The 23192-nt window shown below is 50.9% G+C and overlaps 1 protein-coding gene across 2 annotated transcripts in view; it reads left to right on the top strand.

Annotated features, from left to right (window-relative positions):
• SAG (S-antigen visual arrestin) overlaps positions 1-20592 on the top strand; it is a 28145-nt gene extending 7553 nt beyond the window's left edge. The window contains exons 4-16 of one of the 2 annotated variants that reach the window (XM_012791597.3): positions 410-454; positions 1971-2164; positions 3781-3840; positions 6183-6259; positions 7390-7525; positions 8355-8439; positions 9291-9363; positions 12315-12452; positions 14850-14927; positions 16055-16078; positions 17175-17230; positions 19957-19966; positions 20343-20592. In XM_012791597.3, coding sequence (XP_012647051.1) covers positions 410-454; positions 1971-2164; positions 3781-3840; positions 6183-6259; positions 7390-7525; positions 8355-8439; positions 9291-9363; positions 12315-12452; positions 14850-14927; positions 16055-16078; positions 17175-17230; positions 19957-19966; positions 20343-20451 — 1085 coding nt within the window. In that variant the 3' untranslated portion in view covers positions 20452-20592. Of the gene's footprint in view, positions 1-409; positions 455-1970; positions 2165-3780; positions 3841-6182; positions 6260-7389; positions 7526-8354; positions 8440-9290; positions 9364-12314; positions 12453-14849; positions 14928-16054; positions 16079-17174; positions 17443-19956; positions 19967-20342 lie in introns of those variants that run through there. The other variant, XM_076006052.1, reaches the window with a different exon arrangement.
• The last annotated feature ends 2600 nt before the right edge of the window (positions 20593-23192 follow it).

A 23192-nucleotide genomic window follows, 5' to 3' on the forward strand; every position in this document is an offset into this window, starting at 1 on the left:
CATCCATTCAGTGCAGTAATATGTAGCTAGCAAAATGATTCGTACATATTTTATGTATGTACATATGTATGTGTGTGTGTGAACACGAATAGATGATTGCAATGTGCAGTTGTTTGAGGAAAGCAGTTAACTAGGATCTTTTTTATAGTTAAAACTATTCATGTAATTAAATGCAAATATGTGTGGAAAAAAATTCTGCACCGATATCTTGACAATGGATAGTTTTGGGAAGTGGGAATCTGAATGACTTTGTTCTCTCTTCACCTAACTTCTCTTTCTAATTTTCCTATAATGGACATGGGTTACATGTGCAAGTAAAAAACATGTATAGTATTTAAAGTAGCATCTGGTTTCTTTGCCCTCTTCCACCCTCACTGTTCTCTCCCTCTTTTGCTCTGTTTTGCTTTAGATGGTGTCGTATTGGTTGATCCCGAGCTCGTGAAGGGAAAGAAAGGTGAGCTGGCACTTCTTGCCCTCCGTGGAGGGATGGGCGTGTCTTGGGCCTGGTTCTGGGGAGGGACATTTGTGTGGAGGGACGGCTGACGCACATGCAGTTGGCGCCAGGCCTGCTCACCCCCGCTCCCTTGCGTGATGCCCGGGACAAGGGTCCTGGTCATGCCAGAGCTGGCAGGACTCTGCGAAGCCATTTCCAGGGCAGCAGAGAAGTCGATGGTGCACGGAACCCAGGTCTGTCGCTCCGTGTGCTTGTCCCTGTAACCTGTGCTGGGGCAGCCTCAGGGCTCCTTAGTGGCTTTATCCAAAAAGTAGGAAATCATGCTTGATGGGAGGCAGGGGAAGTAGAACCCAGAGTTTATGTCTATGCCTCCTTCCATGGTTCTGAACCGCAGTGTCGCGGTGCCCTTGAAGATCTCTGGCAGCTGGGATGCGAGTGGCAAGTAACTTGTTACTAATCACAGTTGCGTAAACTAAATCAGAACAGATTCAAGCTAGCCTTATGATAATGTCACTGACTCAGTTCCATTCTAAATATGCCTTGCTGAGTGGTTGCTATTGGCAACCACAAGGAATTGTTCCGGACCCTAGATGTGCCTGTTGGAATACGTCAGCTGTGGGGCTGTCAGCATCGAGGGGGCGTAGCCATAATGGGGTCCCCAGTTGCCCCCTGTGTCATCTCCACCTTCCTCCTGAGTGCCCTGCTTCTCTCTGGCACCAGGAGGAGTCTGGTTGGAGTCCTAAAAGCCCCTTGACCAGAGAAGGGTGCCTGCTTTCAGGGAAGGCCACTCCTGGTGAGGCTGGCCATCTCTGGGCACCTCGAATGACAGGTGGGTAAGTGGTCAGTGGCTCTTCTGCGTTGGTGGTAAGGGGCAGTTGCCCTTGGGGCTGACACAGACAAAATCCTCAACCAACAGCTAACGAGTACTCAGAGGTGCCACTTCTGATGTGCTTCGTATTCGAGAAATATGTGCTTTGTGACTTTTTCAAAAACTGTATATGAGCTTTCCTACAGTTCTGTGGCCCACTGGGGGGCACACTTTCAGTCGTGAAAAGGGGTGGAACTAGTTTGCGCCCAGCAGCTCCTCTCTGCCTCCCACCCACCTGCCCTCCACCCCTACAGCCTGCCCCCAGGCAGGCCCCAGCAGCCGTGCTGTCTCAGAGCCTCCTGAGGTCACTGAGCAGGTGGATGAAGGGGCGGGGGGCAGGATGGGGACAGGGAGTCAGGTGGACGGGGATTCACATTCTCTGCACGTAGATTTCCACCTTTTTGGCAAAACGATGTGGTTGGGAGAAAGATGCTTTCAAACCTGCCCACAGACCGTGTAGCCTAATTCACAGTGACCCTCAGCAAGGTGCCGATTCTGCGAAAATGCATGGACCAGCTGCATAGTACGGCTCCCTCAAACCCCATAGCTTCCAGATGCTATAGGTTGGAATCCCGCTGCCCACACTGCCTGCTGGTGGTGGACACCAGGCTGAGAGCATGTCTGACACTGTCCTTGTCTCCTTCCCAGTGTATGTCTCTCTGACCTGCGCCTTCCGCTACGGCCAGGAGGACATCGACGTGATAGGCCTGAGCTTCCGCAGGGACCTCTACTTCTCTCGGATCCAGGTGTACCCTCCTGTGGGGGCCGCGAACACCCCCACGAAACTGCAGGATAGCCTGCTGAAGAAGCTGGGGGGCAACACATACCCCTTTCTGCTCACGGTGGGTGACTCCGGCTCCGGCCCTGCGTCCTGCACCCACAGCACCCTACGGTGTGACTAGGGGCACAGGGAAGGGAACAGAGGAAGGACTTCACATCTGCGGGCCTGTAAATTGCACCCTTGAAAGAAATTCTAGATTGCACGGTCTGTGATTGTCTTTTTTTAAGTCCTTCAAAATAGCCTCTTGGCCTTTGAAGGCACCGTTTCAACCCACCGTTTGGACACGTCCCTTTGTCCGACCACCTAATTACATGAGCATGTGTTCCCCTTCGCTTGCTCTGCTATAAAAAGAAAGGGCACAGAAGTGCCCCTTGGTTGGCCCTGGGGAGTCCTAAGCAAGAAAGTGTTCCCTACAGGACAGGAGATCTTAGCAAAAAGAGGTCATCTTTAGCCTTGTCCACGGTTTGGGGGTCTTGGGAGACACAGCCCCTCACCTCTCTGGTGGGCCGTGTCTCACCCAGTGAATGAAGCCTGGCAACCAGTGGTGGTGCCAGTGCACAAGCTCTCTCAAGTTTTGAGGTGAGCTGGACCTGGGGAAGCAGTAGCCACCCTTTTTAACATATACTCCTCCAAAGCTATATGGTTCGGCCTTAGAAGGGAAGAAAATTCTGACACGTGCTATAACATGGATAAACCTTGAGCACATTATGCTAAGTGAAAGGAGCCAGTCACAAAAGGACAAACACCATATGGTTACACTCATGGGAGGTACCTGGGGTGGTCAGATCCACACAGACAGCACAATAGAGGTTCCCAGGGCTGGGGAGGCGCAATGGGGAGCTGGGGTTTAAGGGGTACGGAGCGTCAGTTTGGGATGATGAAGAAGTTCTGGAGCTAGATGGTGGTGATTATTGCAGAATAATGTGAATGTCCAGCACATGATGCCAATGAACTGTATATTTGAAATGTTTAAATGGTAAATTAAGTGGTAAATGGTATTCTATTTGACTACATTTTTTATTTTATAAAATTACATTTTATTATTTAAAAAAGTGATACGGTCCTGGGTGCTCCCATGCATCTGTGTTGAAACACCGTAACCTTTTGGGGACGGCATGTCAACATGTATTGAAAACCTTAAAAAATGTGATTTTTGTTCCTTGCCATATAGCTTATGGAATTAATTGGCTGAAACTATGCTAAAGTATAGAAAGGATATTTATTGCAGTGTTGTTTATAAGGGCAAAACGCCCAGACTGTTTGAGTAGCCAGTCACAGGGATTGGCCAGGTGAGGCGTGTGTCTCAGGAGCCCTGACCGTGGTGGCACAGAACTGCATCTCATGACGTGGAAAAGTGGTCCTGGTGCTTTCTGCACAGGGTTAGGTAGGGTTAATGAAGTGAGTAAACCAGACTAAGGCTGTGCTCATCACCTGGTTCTATTTCTGTAGAACATACACACACGTACATCCTTACTTGTGTGTCTGTGCACACGTAGAACATTGTGGGAAGGTCGTGTTAGCAACGCTAATCTGGGTGTCAGCAGTTTGGGAGGATATGTTTTTTCTTTTTTCTTGCTTAACATCTTCATTCATTTTCCAATTTCTGTATGAGGATCGCATATTACCTGTGGAATGATTCCCCTGAGAGAATGATTTTTTATTTGTTTCTTTCTGCAGTTTCCCGACTACTTGCCCTGTTCAGTGATGCTGCAGCCGGCTCCGCAAGACACAGGGAAGGTTAGTTCAAGAAGAAATGCCATGGATCTGTTCATTTCTTCTGTAGTCTTTTAAAAACGGCTTTTTATCATGGAAAACTGTAGACGCTGCAGGGACTTGGGGTTTTGCCTGAGTGAAGTGGGAGCCGTTGGTGGCCTCTGAACCACAGGTTCTGACTGCTTCTCTGAGGACGGGGTGGGTGGGAGCTGGCTGGAGTGACAGGATGGACCAGGGACTCTGGGCACGGAAGGCTGGTAGTGAGGATAGGAGCAGAGTGAGAGGTGCTGGGACCCAAGGATTTTAGGCAGTGAGAGTTACCTGCGTCTGAGATTTACAAGGGAGGGAGCTAAAAGGATAAGAGGACAGAGAGTGGATTGTGGGGGCGGGGGGGGGGCAGGGACAGACGACAGGGCTAGGGCAGTGTTTTTCAGTGTGGGGGTCCTGACCCTTGGTGGTTTGTGAAATCAATGCAGTGGATCAGAAATGGCATTTTAAAAATGGGATGGACTGGAATGGACTAGAATGGAGTAGGATGATATGGAACAGAATGGGAAACCTCAGAGTGCTTCACACATAGCAAAGCTAAATATGGTGTCACGAGAGTTGTTTCACACACGCGTGTCTGTTCCGTGGGCCACGTTAGAAATCTTCTGAAACATTTGAAAGCTGCTGGCCCAGGAAAATGGGGTGTGGGCAGCCGAGATGGCGGAAGCTGAGGGCACTGAGGAAGAGGGGAAAACACAGTCGGCTTTGGCGGAGCTTACCGTGCTCTTAAAGAGAGGCCCGAAATTCAGATTTTTTTTTACCAGATTTAAAAAATTTTTATAACACTGTACAGGCCAAACAAAGCACCACCTGTTTGTTCTAGGAGAGGAGAGGGCAGGAAAGGGGGTATGCCCTGGGCCCAGGGAGCCTGGGAGCAGCGTCCCAAGTGCCTGGGGGCTTGGTGCTCTGCGGCCCAGGGGCCCTTTGAGCTGGGGTTTGAAGGATACATAGGAGTTTGCCAAATAAATATATAAATATAAAGAGAGAGGGAGATAAGCGTGTCAGGAAGAAGGAACACACATGCCAGGCCGATGCGTGAACTAGTGTGGCTCATGCAGGAGTGGCAGTGAGGCTGGGGCAGTGGGTGAGCAGAGCGGGGCTGGCCTGGGGAACCGTGCGTATTTATTCTCAACATAGAGCTTAGGACTGCTGTGATTCCACCATTGCAGAACCAGTAAGTGTGTGGCTTAGATACCCCCGTGGATGCAGCTGGGTTCATGTGCTGGCTGCCAACTCCACTTCCCCTCCAGGCATTTGGTGTGGGGCAGGTGGGCCCCCCCACTCTTGTGAACATGCAGAGATGAGCCAGGCTCTGGAGGGCTTGTGTGAGAGGCCCAGGGAGTCACATGCCGGGGCCGAGAGCGGAAGGTCACTGGCAGATATGTTTGTTTGGTCCCTGCAATGCTTCCAAGTTTTTTTATTTAGTTAATTTAAAAATCAGGTAATTTCACCCCAAATTCCATGTCCTGTTTCTTTTCAAAATTCTAAGAACTGCCAGCACCAGGTGCTGCTGCTGCCTGTCTGCGCTTGGCTGCAGCTGAACAGCCAGTGACCACTGAGGTCAGGGTGCACACGCCCCTGCAGGGCACTCGTGGCCCCGGCACTGGCCCTGGAAGCACCTGTGCCCCTGGCCCCTGCTGCAGGCAGCAGGAAGTCAGGACCACACATGTGGAGTCATGTTTGAGGACCACAGAGTCTGTGAGCTGGTGGGAGGCGAGGACCAGCCTGGACGCAAGTCACCCTCCATGGCTCCTGACACACCAGGAGGCCGACTCCCCTTGCTTGAGGGGCTCTGGGTCCGTGGCGCACTCCTCATGCTAATGTCATTATTTTCTTATTAGTATCCTTTTCTTTCTTTCTTTGTTTTTTTTTGGTTTTTTTTTGAGACAGAGTTTTGCTCTGTCTCCTGGCTAGAGTGCTGAGGTATCAGCTTTGCTCACAGCAACCTCAAACTCCTATGCTCAAGGGATCCTCCTGCCTCAGCCTCCTGAGTACCACAGGTGCACACAACCATGCCTGGCTAATTTTTCTATTTTAAGTAGAGCCTGGGTCTCACTCTTGCTGAGGCTGCTCTCGAACTCCTGAGCTCAAGCGATCCTCCCGCCTCAGCCTCCCAGAGTGCTAGGATTGCAGGGGGGAGCCACCTCGCCCGGCCTAGTACACTTCTACGTGTCGGCTTCATGGCACAGCCTTAATTAGGATAAGGCTAAGACAAAGAGAGGTGGTGCCACATCACGTGCCCTGCATGAGCTGTGCCCCTCTGTCCCCGTGCCCAGGAAGGGGGTGCTGACTGCCTGTCTGCTCTCTGTCCCCAATAGTGCTGCGGCGTCGACTTCGAGGTCAAAGCGTTCGCCACAGACTGCGCCGATGGCGAAGAGGACAAAATCCCGAAGAGGTGAGAGAGTGTTATGGGAGTGGGCGAGGGGTGCAGGGCGTGGGGGCGGAGGAGAGAAAGTGCCCCCAGTCTGTCTCTGTGTGGCAGGACTCTCCCCACAGAGCCAGCGTGGCCGGGGTCAGGGTGCCGCTCCAGGTTAAGGTAGTTAGGGACTGACCTGCCTATGGACAGTGACAGGGAGTTAGTAACCTCAGGGACTCATGCAAGTCCCTAAAAGCTTCCGGACTCCCCTGTCTTTAGTTTTCTTTTTTCAAAATATTTTTATTGTGGTAAAATATATAAAACAGGAAGTTGATCATTTTAATCACTCTCAAATGTACGATTCAGTGGCATTGACACATTAACTGCTGTGTGAGTTGCATTTAACTCACGCCAGTTTCCAGCCTGGGGCCTCGAGAAGCATACGTAACACATCTCTCCACCTTGGGAGCCGAGTGAACTTTTTCAAGTTGCATATAACTCACGCACAGAAAATAATACAAAATAACACAGTTGTCATTAAATTAGAAAGGATTGTTTTGTTTTTGAAGTTTTTATTCCGTTTTCGTAATAAAATACTGTGGCCACAAGGAAAAAATTGTTTTTCCTAGTGTGGCAGTCCATGTGTTAAGAACAGTCACAATGTCATGTAATCATCACCACTCTCTATACCTGAACTTTTCCACCGCCTGGAACAGCTAGTCTGTAACCATTAAGCAGCCCCAGCCTCCCAGCTCCTGGGCTCAGCTTTCTTTTTATTCTGTGCCATCCACGTTTTCTCCTCCTGCACCACATGCACATCTCTGGACGCTTACGATAATGCGTGGTAGTAATAGTGTGTCACATGTCACATAGGGGACATGGTGCGGTCACACATCAGCCTCACCCAGAAGGAGGCAGAGCCGGAGTCTGACAGAGGCTGTAAGTGGCCCTCCCTGGAGGGCGTGGCCCAGCCCCATGCCACCTGGCCGGTGGAATACCAGAGAAGGGACCGGAAACCAGATCCTCTGGCTCAGCCCAGCATCCTGTCCCTCTTCGGCCTCATCCCATCTCTTCATTCCTGAAGCATCCCACATGACTGCGGGGAGAGCCCCGAGGCCCTCCTGCGGCAGCCGGGCACTCAGCCCAGTTCTCTGGGACTTTCTCGGCAGGAGCTCCGTGCGGTTACTGATCCGGAAAGTACAACACGCTCCGCCCGAGATGGGCCCCCAGCCCCGTGCCGAGGCGTCCTGGCAATTCTTCATGTCCGACAAGCCCCTGCAGCTCACTGTCTCCCTCAGCAAAGAGGTAATCCCCTACCCCACCCCCATTGCCTTGCCCTGTGAGGGAGCAGGCCTGGGGACGGCCACTGCCCCCTCTTCACCAGCCCTTAGCTCTGTGGGTGCGTCATAAATAACCTTGTTTCTAGGATAGCTGAAAACACAGTGTCTTTCATAATTTGGAACTGGTCACTGTGACCCTTGGAACAGGGTCAGATTGGCTTGCATTCTACCCAGGAGCCATCCTGACAGATGGGGACAGGACATGGGTGTTTGTCATGTGACCGACACAGCTGCCCCTGCCCTCCCTCTGCCCCGTGGGCCTGGTTCGCTAGTGCAGCGTCACTAGGCGTGGCATCCCAAATTCTTTACTGCCCAGGAAACTGAAGTGTCACAGAAGCCACAGGGGCGATGTCATCTATTAGAGGTGTCACGGTGGGAGGCTGTCCCTGGTCCCTCTGGGCACCAACAGTCAGTCATGTGCACAATGTATGTGCATGTGTGTGGCTGTGCACACATGCAAGGGTGCGCCCACCTGGGGCAGGATTGCACAGGGTCATGCTGGAGGTTTCCTTTCCTTTCATTCCTGCCCCTCGTAACGTCATGACTCCACTGAAGACCCCAAACGTGCCGCTCAGAACTCTGGGATCCTCCCCTACCTCCCACAGACTGGGTGGAACGTGTTGTGGACCCTTCCCTGGAGGGTTGGCCATCACGTCCTCTCCCTTAAGAGTATAGGATTCAGCCCCCTTTGCTCTAGCTAAGGGGATGGAGGTGGATCGAGACAGCCCTGAGAGTAAAGTTGGGTGCCACCACACTCTGTTCTCCTTTCCTGACGTGTCTGCCGACTTTTCCAGATCTACTTCCACGGGGAGCCCATCCCTGTGACCGTGACTGTGACCAATAACACGGAGAAGACAGTGAAGAAGATTAAAGCACTAGGTTGGTAGGATCTTCTCAAAACTAGAGGGCAGAGGCCGGGCGCGGTGGCTCACGCCTGTAGTCCTAGCTCTCTGGGAGGCCGAGGCGGGCGGATTGCTCGAGTTCAGGAGTTCGAAACCAGCCTGAGCAAGAGCAAGACCCCGTCTCTACTATAAATGGAAAGAAATTAATTGGCCAACTAAAAATATATACAAAAAATTAGCCGGGCATGGTGGCGCATGCCTGTAGTCCCAGCTACTTGGGAGGCTGAGGCAGGAGGATCGCTTGAGCCCAGGAGTTTGAGGTTGCTGTGAGCTAGACTGACGCCACGGCACTCACTCTAGCCTGGGCAACAAAGCAAGACTCTGTCTCAAAAAAATAAAACAAAAAAAAAACTAGAGGGCAGAGTCTTCTAGAATTTCTCAGCCTGACCATACTTCCTGAGGGGCACTTATCTGGCCCAATAAAGCCCTCTGGGCCCGTGGAGCTACCTGTGTGGGCTGGGTTTGGGCCAGGAGAGCAGACAGTGAGTTCTGGGATGCTGGCAGACAGTGTGCTTTTGAAGGACACCAGGGGTATAGCATGGGCTCCGAGGAGAGGAGGCGTCTCCCGGGAGCTGCAGTCTCAGGAGACTGAGTCACGGGTAGGAGATAACACAGAGTCAGTTACGGGTGACCAGAAACGGGCTGAGGCCAGAACTTGGAAACTGCAGCCTTGAAGCCATGGGCTGGGGGCGGGACCTGGGAAGCAGACTAAAATGGTCATCCGAGAGGTGCGGGCGGGGCGGTGTGTCTCTGGAAGGCCAGCGGGGACCAGGCACGTGCGTGGAGGGACCTGGGGCTGATCACCCGACTCCTGTCTTCCCTCTGCAGTGGAACAAGTGGCCAATGTGGTTCTCTACTCAAGCGACTATTACGTCAAGCCGGTGGCCACGGAGGAAGCACAGTGAGTAGCTGGTTGGGCTTCCATTTCCTGGGCCGCCTGGCCTTCTTTGTCAAGTTCCTCTTTTGTTCATGGCTGAAGAGGGAACTAGAATGCTCAGGGCGAGCCCGCCAGCCTTCCACTTCCTTCCCCTTCCTCCCCACAAGGGCTGCACAGCGAGTTAGCCTCACTACACCTCCGCTGCCCATCGCACAGGGGTTCTGAGGCTCAGGGCAAGCTAAAGTATGACAGAGAGGAGAGAAGTCGGAAATGTCACCATGGGAACAGCAGGGCCTTTCTATTTGTCCTGGGACTGAGTGGTTAGGAGTGGATACTATTTCTGTCCCCCACCAGAGAGTCAAATGAACTATCCACCCAGGCTAGGATTCCCCATCATTTGACCTTCTCAATTTGAAAATCTTATACCAGTGACGGCTAGATTAGAATGATGTATCTATTGTTTCTTAGCCGGTTGCCGTGAATGACTTTTCTCCCTTTATTAGAGTCAAAACCAAATGAGAATCCTGCTGTGGCTCCTGCATGCTGGCATGAGAGACCTGCCCACCTTTGCTCTGTGGCAGGAAGTCAGGTTTATTTACTACGCAGGCTTGGCAGTGGGTAGGAGAGGCACCCTGAGAGGAGAGCTCGCCCAGGTCTGTCCTCTCTGCCTCGCTGGCATATGCTAAGCACCATTGTATGTAACAAGTATTACCAGGGTTGGAGGAAGGTTGGGGCTGGTGGTGAGGAAAGACAAACGGATTCACTAAGATACTATTACATAATATTAAAAATGCAACTTTAGGCCGGGCGCTGTGGCTCACGCCTGTAATCCTAGCTCTTGGGAGGCCGAGGCGGGCGGATTGCTCAAGGTCAGGAGTTCAAAACCAGCCTGAGCAAGAGCGAGACCCCGTCTCTACTATAAATAGAAAGAAATTAATTGGCCAACTGATATATATATAAAAAATTAGCCGGGCATGGTGGCGCATGCCTGTAGTCCCAGCTACCCGGGAGGCTGAGGCAGAAGGATCACTGGAGCCCAGGAGTTTGAGGTTGCTGTGAGCTAGGCTGACGCTACGGCACTCACTCTAGCCTGGGCAACAAAGCGAGACTCTGTCTCAAAAAAAAAAAAAAAAAAAAAAAATGCAACTTTAAGAAAAAGTGTTACTATTTACTCAAAACAGATTCAGCTTTAAGTTGCAATACAGGTCTGCAGGGGAGGACAGCAGGAAAGAACTGCCACCCCCTAACTGCCTCCTTTTCTGCCAGGCCTGGGCTCTGCCCTACCTCGCAGGGTCATCCCTGTGCACCCTGGTGCCCTGGCTCGCCTGGCGGCATTTGCTCAACAGCAACAGAGGCAAACGCTCCTGGATGAATTTCCTCTAATATATAGCCCATTAGCTGGGCTTGTTTTAAACTCTTGGGTGCACTTTGGGCCAAATGATTCCCAGGAAACTGGAAATCATTCCAGGGTCTCCCCCAAAGGTGAGGGTAGGCTGGAAGCTGGGCCAGATCATGATAGCAGGTCTCAGGCTAGCGGCCACTCAGAAGGCTGCAGAGCACAAGCCATCGTCCCAGAACCCTGTGGCTCTTGGAGCTCTGGTGGGCAGGCCTCCTTGGAAACAGGTCAGACCTGACTCTCAAGCCACTCCCCACCACCTAGTCCAGATCCTGAGTGCTCTGGGAAGTGGCCCCAGGGCCTTGGCACAGTCCTCTGGCAAGCTCTGCGGCAGGAACGGCTCTCATCTGAACACAGACCAGGGCCCCCTTCCTATTCCGGTCACCTTTATGATGCAATTTCTGCCTCTGTCAATGCTACTGCCCAATGAAGCTTATAAAGAAAGGCTCCACCGCGACCCAGATGGGAGGACGTGGGCCACCCTGGGCTCTAGCAAAACTCTGTAAAGAGCTGCCCATATACACTAGAGGCAGGTTAAGCTGCAGCTGCTATAGACTCCCCAGGGAAATCGAATAGGGCAGTCCTTCCAGAAGGAGGCAGTTCAGACTTCCAGCTCTCTTGGAACCGGCTCAGGAAACAGTCCTCATGCCAGCTCCTGGGCAGGGTTTTCAGGCTACACCCTGCCTTCTGCTGGTGGCTATAGGATGCAGGGCGTGTTGCCGGCACACATGGGCTCTGCTGTCAAAGCGTGTGCAGCCATGTGACCATGGGCACACTTCCCGTCTGCAAAACGGGGATCTTGAGGGCGCCTCTTTGGTATGGGGCTGTGAGGGGATAAGGTGAGAAGCTACGACTGAGACCAGGCCTGGCACAGGGTGTGCATGCGAGAGGTAGAGCCGACCTTCCAGCCTCAGAGGCTGCACTGTGACCCCAGCGATGCCGCCAGGCCCTGGAGAAACGCTCGCTGCTGTGTCCCCAGCTCAGTCTCAGACCCACCCTTTGGCATGGGGTCCCTGCCATCTGTCAGCTGTCGGGAAACGCACAGCCAACTGATAATCAAGAAGATCGGCAGAGAAGGGCACGTGCTGCCTTGAACCCAGGCCAGGCCTGTGTGGGGTTCCCAAATGGAGGGCCCTGCGTCGCCCTTCTCCCCCACCCACCACGCAGTCGCACTCGATCCCCCAGCAGCGACATTGTTCAGCAGCAAGAGCCTTTCCAGCCTGGGCGCGTTGCAGACACAAGGCCCCGCGGCCCACTGCATTGTTCTAAAGTCTCAGGAGGCGATCGACTCTTGCGCCAGCTGGTCTCATTTAATGCCATAGAATGTTCTAGAAATTCAGCAATTCAGAGTAGGCCAAGATGCTTGAGGAAAGGCCCTACTGTTGCTGCCAGCCCACTGTGGGATTTCAGTAACACTGTTCTGCTTCTCGTAAGGCAAGTGTGCAGGCACCTGAACCGATCTTCCTAGTGAGTCCATATGGAAACTTTGATCCTGGCAGACGCTAAATGGCAAATATGGTCTGGTGGGGTTGATGGTAGCCTCTATGGTTAAATCTCCTCTCTGTTTTTCTTCCTCCAGAGAAAAAGTGCCACCAAACAGCACTTTGACCAAGACACTGACGCTGGTGCCCTTGCTGTCCAACAATCGAGAAAGGAGAGGCATCGCCCTGGACGGGAAGATCAAGCACGAGGACACCAACCTCGCCTCCAGCACCATGTGAGTCCCCGAGGCTCAGGACATGAGCCGAGACCTGTGGGTGGCTCCCTTCTCATTGTGCCCCCGGGGCTCACAGGCACGCTCGCGCAGCGTGGCGGGCTGGCATTTGCGGTGGGGAGTGCAGACTCAGGGGCCCAAACAGGGATTCCACTCCCACCCTGGTACGAGGTGGGGGTCACACCTGTGGGCAGCCCTGGAGACAGCCCTGTGCTAACCCCAGCTCCACTGCCTGCCCTCGGGCGACCCTGGCCAAGTGGCTTGAGCTCTCTGAGAACCTCAGTTCTCTCGTCTGTGAAGTGAGGGTGGTAATAGTCCAATCTCACAGAGTGGCCATAAGGATTAAGACACAGCCCATGTAAAACGTGCTGCTTGTCACACAGTCAGTGCTCCAGAAATGTCAGATACTGCTGTCTAAGCATCAAAGCTGGTGTAGCGCCCTAAGCATATGAGGCAGGCAATGCAATTGGCTGCATTCATTCATTTATTCATTTCCATCAGGAAAAGTGGAGAATGGGAGGTCCTGATGGCTACAGCTGTTGACTGAATATAATGAAAATAAGCGCTGATCTGCCGAGGCTGACTCAAAGAAGCACTGGCCAGTTCGGGCTGCAGATCTAGCGAGGACTGTGCAGGGAGGCTCCAAAGGTCTTTCAGGCTCCTGCTCTGGGAAGCATGTCTGCTGGTGAACCCCGAGTGTCTGGGTGGGAGACCCAAGCTCGAGGCCCGTTCTTGCCACAGAGGGAGCTGAGGGCTCCCTCTGTGGTCCCAGGAGACCACCTCTGAGGTGATGCCAATGCCAGCAAGGGGCTGGCGTGTTTGACCCCACAGTCCCTACTCTCACATTCTCTGAGACCAACAGGGTAGACAGCAAACATTTGGCACAAAGCAGGTAGGAGTCAAAGAATAAATGTAGCTTGTCCTCTTGAACACACTAACTGCCATGTGAGTTGTATTTGACTCACACTAGTTTTGAGCCCGGGGCCTCGAGAAGCTTATGTAACTCACATCTCTCCACCTTGGGAGCCACGTGAACAATTTTTCAAGTTGCATATAACTCACGCACAGAAAACAATACAAAATAACACATTTTTCATTAAATTAGAAAGGATTGTTTTGTTTTTGACGTTTTTATTTTCTTTTCCTAATGAAACACTGTGGCCCCAAGGAAAATTTATTTTTCTAGCAGGGCAGTCAATGTGTTAAAGGTGCTCTAGGGCCCAGTGAGCCGAGGGAGTTCCTTGGGGAGCACTGTGGTCCTGGAAGCTCGTGTCCAAGGTGCCTCCTCTCAGAGGCACGGCACCTGCCGGGTGCCACCTTGGATCCCTTCCCAGACCTGTCAGCACAACCTGCAGCCTTCCGGGTTCTCCAGCGTGTTTGCCATCGTCACTCATGGAGTCTTAGCTACATGTTCACAATATTCTTTCCGGACCTTAATTCCTGCTCTTAGCACCCTAGAATACTCCTGCCTTCTGTGTTGGATCACACGTGATAATAGCCTGTGTTGAAATGACCTGCACGGTGCCTGTCGGGTAGTAGGAATTCGGTCTGTATTAGTGGAATACGGAATCAAGTTTTTGTTGAGGAAGGTCACCTTACACTGTCCTTGGGGCACACCTGAGGGTCTCATGCCCCCTGTTCAGTCACTTACACATTGACTGAGCTCTCCCCAGGTGCCAGGCCTGATGCTGGGTGCTGGGGACACAGAGCTGTCAGGTATGGCCAAGGACAATCAGGGTTCCCTGTGCTGAGGGCTATAACAGAGGGTCCCCATGCACAGAGCGGGGAGGCCCAGTGCTGCCTGCAGGCGTCCAAGGAGGCTTTGCAAAGGGGGGAGAACTTCAACTTGAGGTCCTAGGGGGCAGGAGCAAAGAAGGGCGTTCTGGGGCAGGTTTGTGCTTGGCAAGGCCGGTGCACGGGGGCGCTGGGGCACCACCAAGGCCGAGGGGCAAAGGCTCCCTGCGGAGGCTCCAACCTGGAAGATCTCTCAGGAGGAGGAGCCTGGCGTGTGGGAGATAAGTTGCTGAGATAACCCAGGCAGGCAGAGCCTGCAGGAGGACTGTGAGGGCAGGAGGACAGGGTACCTTCCAGGGATGACAGTTTGTGCAGGTGGGGGGAGGGAGGAGCCAAGAAAGATGAGGGAGGAGCCAAGAAAGCATGAGCATCAGTGGAGGCTGAGCACGAGGGAGGGGAAGCACGCTCCATCCTCTGTGAACTCCTAGAGGGAAAACACAGGAGTCCCTCCAATGCCCCAAACGTAAAGTTCTAGGACTTTGGCAGCTTGGCTGAGTTCACCAATTCCTGGAGAAGCGCCCCCATGCCTGTGTGCCGGGATGGGAGCTTAAAGGCTTACTTTGCTGCTCTCCTGCATCCTTCTCCTTTTCCCTTCTCTTTGGGCAGCATTAAGGAGGGCATAGACCGGACCGTCCTGGGGATCCTGGTGTCTTACCAGATCAAGGTGAAGCTCACGGTGTCAGGGTGAGTGTCCCAGAGCCGAAGCTCGGTTTACTCTGGCTTGGTCACTACTTTCCTGAGTGATTGGGAGGCAGAAAGCAAGAGAAAGCCTTCAGCTTCTACTGATTGCCAAGTAGAATTTGGAGAGATTTTATTTGTCTAGTTTCACAATTTTGTCCAATATAATGTCACATGGAAAAAGGTAGAAAAGCAGACTATTTAACTTGTGGGCTATTAGTACCACTTTGCAAAAATAGGCGTGCATGTGCCCAGGTGATAGAAGTTGACAGGCAAGAATGAAAATTAGTTGAATGTTATATTGTACTTCAGAAAAAAAATAACTGCTATAAAATGAACTCTCAGTAAATCTTCATTTATTTGCATCTTAAGAGGCAAACATCCATAAAGAGAGGACCTTCCCTTCCCAAATGTGTAATCATAGGATTTGGGGGGCTCCTTTTCATACAAGAGGGCAAATATCTGAGTTCTAAGGAAACAGATTTCCATTTTCCTTTGAAGCCAATTTCTTTCATTGTTTTAATCTCATAAAAAGAGAAAAACTTTAATCCCAGCACTTTGGGAAGCCAAAGTGGAAGGATCACTTGAGGCCAGTAGTTTTAGACAAGACTGGGCAACATAGCAAGACCCCATCTTTAAAAAAAAAATAAGATTAGCCAGGCGTAGTGGCATGTACCTGTAGTCCTAGCTATATGGGAGGCTGAAGGAGGATGATTGCTCGAGCCCAGGAGTTTGAAGTTATAGTGAGTTATGATCTCATTACTGCACTCTAGCCTGGGTGATAGAGCAAGACCCTGTCTCTTAAAAAATAACAAGCCAAAAAAGGAAAAACTTGAATTCTCATTTTCCTTTCAAATACCATTGCCAAATGGCTTATTTTTGAACCTTAGGGCTTGAACCTAAGTGAGTCCTCATTTTAACTAATCCTCCTGAGAAAGAGATGAACCCACAGGTGAGAGGAGGAGTGAAATTGAGTGTTAAAGGATGCAAAGATCCTAGAAGCTGTGAGTTAGGGAACTGGGGGGCCATGAGAACTGGGCTGTGTCCTGCCTCAGCCCAGGGACTGACTGAGGAAATGAAGTCATGTTCCCACTGCGGACAGTCACCATAGCCATTTGTTTTGTGTTTTCTAGCTTTCTGGGCGAGCTCACCTCCAGGTAAGCCTCTTCACCTCCCTTCTCTGCTTGATTCTCAGGCTATCAAAGACAACAAGCCAGGGGGTCCCAAATAGTAACCTGTGAAAGCTTGTTTCTCACAGTTCTGCTCAGAGGTGTTAGGAAATGATGCCCACTGCCTTTGGAAGCATCCCCAAAACCTTCCTGTCTTCTTTCCCTCCTTTTTTTTTTTTTGTGTAAATCCAAGTCACTCCATAGCCCTTCAGCTTTTGGGATTCAGTGGTTCCTACTCATCTCTGTTCCATTCTGTAGCAAGGGACTGTGCCCAGGCCACAATGCACCAGCTTCACAGAGATTCCAACACATTAAAAATGGTGTGCCGGCTGGGCGCGGTGGCTCACGCCTGTAATCCTAGCACTCTGGGAGGCCAAGGTGGGTGGATCGCTCAAGGTCAGAAGTTCAAAACCAGCCTGAGCAAGAGTGAGACCCCGTCTGTACTACAAATACAAAGAAATTAATTGACCAACTAAAAATATATAGAAAAAATTATCTGGGCATGGTGGCGCATGCCTGTAGTCCCAGCTACTTGGGAGGCTGCAGGAAGATCGCTTCAGCCCAGGAGTGTGAGGTTGCTGTGAGCTAGGTTGACACCACGGCGCTCTAGCCCGGGCAACAGCGTGAAACTCTGTCTCAAACAAAACGAAACAAAACAAAACAAAACATAAATAAACGGTGTACCTTGTGGCAAAGAATATTTTTAGAAACTATCCTTTCTCCAGGACTTCACTTCTTCTTCACCCACAATATCACATCACTGCAACCAATAACCATGAGTAAGAGGAACCTAAAAATACTAGCTGCCTCAGTCATGCCTATGTGAGGTTTCTAGATCTTGGTCCAGGAAAGATATTTAAAATTCCAACTTGATCACTTCCTGATTTTTGTTTTGTTATTATTTATTTATTTCCCCTTGGTCAATTTGCATTGTTTTGTTTTCAATCCCACAGAATTAATTGTCTTTCAGCTTGGGCCTGGGAATCTTTTGTGAATCCCAGTAGCCACAGCTCTTTGCTGTGTGATTTACAACTGTGTGCGCGCACGTGTGTTCTCGCTAATCAGTGTTGTTCTTCTCTTACAGTGAAGTGGCCACTGAGGTCCCCTTCCGCCTCATGCACCCCCAGCCTGAGGACCCAGGTCAGTCGTGCCCTTTCTTGGCTTTCTCCAGCTTTGCACTACTTGCAGATTTACAGATTTTAGTCTTTCTTGACCACACCTCTGAGCATGAGTGTGGCCAGGTGAGATCCCTCACCTGCGCCTTCCTGAGCCTGCCCCCCTCTAGGTGGGGTGTGGAGGATGTAGGATCCTTGCCTTGGAGGGGGACAGTTTGGTGAGATTTTACCAGGAATGATTTAAAAGTAAATGTTTTGCTGTCAATTTAGATTTAAAGATGATTTAGGTAAAAAATAAATTTGAAAGCCCGAGGTTTTTGTACAGTGAAAGCCTTCTTGTTTCATTTAGGAGCCTTAACAGGCATTTAGAAGATAATAGATATTTTTGACAGGGGTGGTTGTGATGAGAATACAGAAAATACGAGAAAAGAGGGTCTGGCTTGGTTCCTGACACCTCAGCTCATTTGAACTGTAAATGCATTGGCTCTTGTGTGGATGTTAAGGCACTAGTTGTACAACTCTGTGTACGTGCTAAAACCACTGGACTGTACACTGTGAAGAGGTGAGCTGTATGGTATGTGAGTTTGATCTCCATAAATCTCCTTCTGAAGAGGTAAATGAAGCAGCAAAAATAACATAGTTGCAATCTCAGAAATTTTGAGAAAAAATTCTCCATTGTGTGTTAAGGCAGTCAAGTTAACAGGAAAGAAAAATGGACCTGTCTGAATGAGAACTCTCCATAGCCATAGTAGTAAGGAATATTTTAAGTAAAAGTGGTATAAACAAGCAAAGCAGGGTTTATTTTTCTCATATTTTATAAATGGCTTTTCTATGTTGATAATGAAATGCATTTACATATTAGAATGAGCCCTCATATTCATTTTAGGTTTCCTCTCAAAAATATTTTGCCTGAGGCCGGGCGCTGTGGCTCACGCCTGTAATCCTAGCTCTTGGGAGGCCGAGGCGGGCGGATTGCTCAAGGTCAGGAGTTCAAAACCAGCCTGAGCAAGAGTGAGACCCCGTCTCTACTATAAGTAGAAAGAAATTAATTGGTCAACTGATATATATATAAAAAAAAAAAAAAATTAGCCGGGCATGGTGGCGCATGCCTGTAGTCCCAGCTACCCGGGAGGCTGAGGCAGAAGGATCACTCGAGCCCAGGAGTTTGAGGTTGCTGTGAGCTAGGCTGACGCCACGGCACTCACTCTAGCCTGGGCAACAAAGCGAGACTCTGTCTCAAAAAAAAAAAAAAAAATTTTGCCTGAAAGTGTCATTTCCAAATATTTTGGATTCAAACCCTCAGTGCACTTTGCCAAAACCTTCCCTTGGAGAAAACTACAGTCTAGCCATACATTTTTCATTCATTTATGCTTATATCATTAGAAGACTATTTTTTAACTGTGTGAGATTAAGATGCCTTCTGGTTCCTCTCAAGGACATTAAAAAGGAGATGCCATAGTTTATGTTGGGCTGTTTTCTGGAGCTTTGAACAGACTTTGTGACTTAATTTGGGAGAAGTGGAGTTGTTCTTCCTCCACAGACATTTTTATATTCCAGTCATTATGGCCCTGACATTGAACTTATCACAATGTCAGCACGAAACAATGATCTTTTGTACCATGAGACAAAAACCACATTTTGTTTGTCAATTCGTCTGTTGGTGGATGTTTGGGTCCCTTTACAGGGAGCCAGGATTAGGACAAATCACCCCACGGTCACAAAACTCTGTTTTCTAGAGTCACCAAATCTCATATCTTATATCTTCTCCACCTAGTTCCTGGATTCTAAACAGAGAAAGCCTGAGTTGTAGTTAAGCCTACCCAGAGCCCAAGGCCAAGTAATTTGTAGGTCATAAGTGCTGTGGAAAGTCTAGCAAGTCCCCTGTCAAGAGCATCTGTACGGTATCCTGTTGATTTGATTCTTCCTGTTGTCTACCTCAAGTCGATGGCCCCAGTTGGTGTAATCTGATCCCTTAGCTCTGTGGGCTTGCAGGCTGTTTCTAGTCCAGGGGACAATTGGATGAGCACTTCCCCTGACAGTGCTGGGGATGAGACACAAAAGCCGTGGCTCACCATCAAGCCACTGCTATGCTCCCAAAATGTGTCAGGTGCAGTTCTTTAACTGTACCAGTGCTTTACTAGGTGGGCAGAGAGCTACGAAGGAACAAAAACCACCCAAACCAATAGCAATTAATCTGGGGACACAAAGCACACGCAAACAACCCAACAAAAAGAGATCAACGTGTTAACAGAAGTTGAAAACAGAGAGTTGCGGGTGGCCCTCAGCCTTGAGCGCACATTTCAGCCCTGGGGTGCTGGTGAACTGTCAAGTCCCAACTCCCACCCCTGTGGAGCCCAGTAGGATAGAGGTGCCTGGAACAGGCACCCTCAGGGCACCGGGCGTCTGAGGGGCACTGAGGGAGAAATACTTTGAAAAGAGAAGCAACATGGGACGGGGTGAGGATGATCAGGGTAGATGTCCCAGGGGTGAGATTGCTGGGGGTCGGGGGAGGGTTGTGGACGTTGAAAGGGAAGCAGTGGTTAAAGATGCAGGGAGAATGGGAGTGGGATAGGCAAGAAGCAGGAATCACATGCGGGTATCATGAATTGCATGTATGGATTATCCTGCAAGCTATAAGGTCACCTAAGCAAGGCAGGAATTTTCCAGGTACAGGCATGAGACAGAATTTACACTAACAGATCTCTCTCTCTCCCTCCCTGCCCCCAACCCCTCCCTGATGTGTGCTTCCAGCTAAGGAAAGGTAAGCCACTTGGACGCTGCCCTGGCTTTCCCTGTGGCGGGACCTCCTTCTCTAGCCCAAACCCTGCTTTCCGTCTTAGTGCATGTGCTGTGCGCTCAGGGCGGCACAGGCCACATCCCGCCCTCCAGCTCCCTAGCACGTAGGGCCCACACAGCTGCGCTGGGTCTGCCGGCTTGCTCTGCGTCCTTCACGTGCTCTCGCGTGTGCTTGTTAATGAGATCTTAGACAAAAGCCACGCGGAAAAGGCATGCTTCGTGTTCCATCATGGGCAAAACCTCTATCTGTTCCTTTGTTGCAGAAAGGAGATCAAGGATCTTGTTTCAGCTTCAGCTTCAAAGAGCGTGCAGTGATCAACATGTTGTCTGTTTTATTTTAGTTTCCAGGATGAAAATTTAGTTTTTGAGGAGTTTGCTCGCCAAAATCTGAAAGATACAGGAGACACTGAGGAAGGGAAGAAGGACAAGGATGACGCCATTGATGAGTGAAGACGTCGGCTCAGGACAGGTGGAAGTGGTCCGTAGTTACCAGTGCCACAAGCAAAGCGCCACAGTGGGCCCTGCAGAGTTATGCTAAATACGAAATAGCAGTCTTCTTCCCAGAAATAAAGCTTGTCCCTTCTCCCCTGAGTCAGGCTGATTTGTTAGGGAGGCCGAGCTGATGCCACTGACACTTTCAGGGGCCCTGGACTTGGGGGTGGCGGGCAGCATCTACAGGGGACGCCAGCGTTCCATGCAAGGGCTCAGGACTTGGCCATCAGGGTGAGAAGTTCTCTAGAAATGCTGATGCAGTAGGGCCTCGAGGCATCCGGGGCCTTTCCCAGGGGCCCCGGTCTGAGCTGTTTCTCTGGAAACACATAGGGGGACATGTGTTTCTAATTACCTCATCAGTCCTAGCTCCGGGGCCCCTAAAATAAGAGCCTCCTGAGATAAACAGGGCAGAGAATGAGTGGGCAAAAATACTCTTTATTCCTGATTCAACTTTTGGTTCCAAGTCCCTGTTTGAGCTCTGGGTTGTGCAAGCAACAGAATCAGATTTGGTTCACTAAAAGTGGGGGAAAAGGAAGGAAGTGGAAGAACCCTAAAGCAGTGAGAGAACTGAGCTGAAGGAAGACCCGGAGCTGCTATACCTGGGGTGGGCAGAAGTCAGAGAAGCTCCAGGGGTCTCAGCCTGGGAGCTCAGGGACCTGCTCTCTGCAGCCACCATTCATGGGGGTCAGCACCAAGCCCTCCCCACGTCTGCATCTCCAGGTCCCAGTCTGCAGTTCCTGGGAAGGAGAATCTGACAGGCCCGGCTTCAGCCAGGTGAATCACTACCCCGTGGCCAGTGATGGTGGAACCCAGCCTAGGAAAAGGGGTTCACTATGGGCCAAATGGACTTCTTGGTCAGAGAATGCCTCACTGAGACTAGGCAGGGAAGAGGTCGGGGGGAGGATGCTTGGTGTCAGGGAGGCAGGTGGAGCTGCAGGTAGAGGAGGGATAATGGAGGTGATACCAGGGCCCTGTCTTTCATGAGGTCCCTTCCTGGCCTGTGGTACCCACCAGCCTGGGGCCTGCTGCTGCCGGCACAGAGACTGAACAGTGCTCATGGTGGCCGTGGAGGGGCTCCGGATGTGTAGGCTCTGGTCCACGCTTTTGGGGGCAGCAGAAAACGGCTTTGGTGATTTCTCCATCATTCAACTCACCCACAGAGGGCAGTGGGTTGAATGGGCAGGGGTTTTGTGTGGGGTGTACTACTGGATCAGGTTTTTGGGACTGAACACAGGAGCAGAGGGCTGGCCAGGACATGGGTTCCTTGCACATGAAGGCTCTTAGCGTCTAGGGCTGTTCAGCAGGATTCCAGGCTGGTTTGGAGCCTGGGGACTGTGATCTGGATGAGGCGGCTCCACTTGGGAACCTTGGATGGGATCCCACATAGACAAAGCAAGGTGTGGACCTGTGTGTTGACTTGGAGGCATCCTGGTATTGGCAGGGATGAGGATTCAATATCATCATCATCATCATAATACAGGTAGAAGATTTGTCCTTTAGCTGTGGGTTAGCAGGGTCAGACACAGTCTGTCATTCTTTTTTCTCCTGTGCTAAGGGAACGGCCTGTTACCCTTCCAGCCTACACCCCTTTCTCACAGGGTACCAGGCAAAGGGACGGCCAAGGTGGCATGTTCCACTGGGGATTCCCTGTCACACTGAGCCCTTTTTCTGCCCTCTGCCCGGAGCACCGCCTGCTGCAGCTAGCTCCTGCTGGAGCTCTTGGGCAAGCCAGAGCCCAGGATTCTACCCTGCAGTGCCTGGTGAGAGGACCAGCCTATTGGTTCCTGCATTGCCTGACCCTTTGGAACTGCATGGGTGGGAGAGCAGTAGGGAAGGGCTGGAGGACAAATGCCTGGAGACCAGAGGTCAGAACCGCCCGTGCCCTCCAGGTTATTTCAGCCTCCAAACATCCTGATACAGAACCCTAGGTGCCTGCTAGCTTGCGGCCTGCAGCTGGCCACTGTGGGAAGGCAGGGGACAGGAAGCGAGCAGCCAACTGTCCCGAGTGGGATGTGGAACCTCAGCTCAGCTCTGCCTGCACATTTGTAGCATTGTGTCTTCTGGTGTGCAGACCTTCAGTGTCAGGAGACAGGAAGTCTGTGTGCAGGTTGAATGTGTGGCCCAGGGTTTGGGGGACAGGTTCAGTGCAAGAGCCCGTTGAAGGTGCTGCACAGAGAAAGTGGTGGCTGAAAACTTGGGACAACATTCTCCAACCAACAACCAAAGGGCTGGAGAAGTGGGAATCCCTGCCATTTATTGAGCACATATGACATTTAATCATTCCACAAACATTTGGGAGTCAGTCCTGTTATTCCCATTTGTTAGATGAGGGAATTTCAGTTCAGAGAGGTTATGTACTTTATTCAAGGTCACACAGCTAGTGGTAGTCAAGACTTGAATGCTGGTTTCCCTGAGTCTATAAACAGACTGTTGCACACTGTATGATGCTGAATGGGAGTAGGAGAATTTGGAGGGCCTGAGGGGGGAGGTCAGCATTTATGATTCAACTATGGATGCCCATAAGTTCTTTTTTTTTTCCTGTCTGAGATAATTGCACATTCACATGCATTTGTAAGGAATAATACAGAGATATCTCCTGTGTCCTTTACCCAATTTCCCCCCATGGTAACATCTTGTAAAACCATAGTACAATATCACAACCAGGGTATTGACTGACCCTGGGTACAGTCCACCCATCT

The sequence above is a fragment of the Microcebus murinus genome, chromosome 8 (assembly GCF_040939455.1).
Source record: "Microcebus murinus isolate Inina chromosome 8, M.murinus_Inina_mat1.0, whole genome shotgun sequence".
In the NCBI taxonomy this organism is placed as follows: Eukaryota; Metazoa; Chordata; class Mammalia; order Primates; family Cheirogaleidae; genus Microcebus; species Microcebus murinus.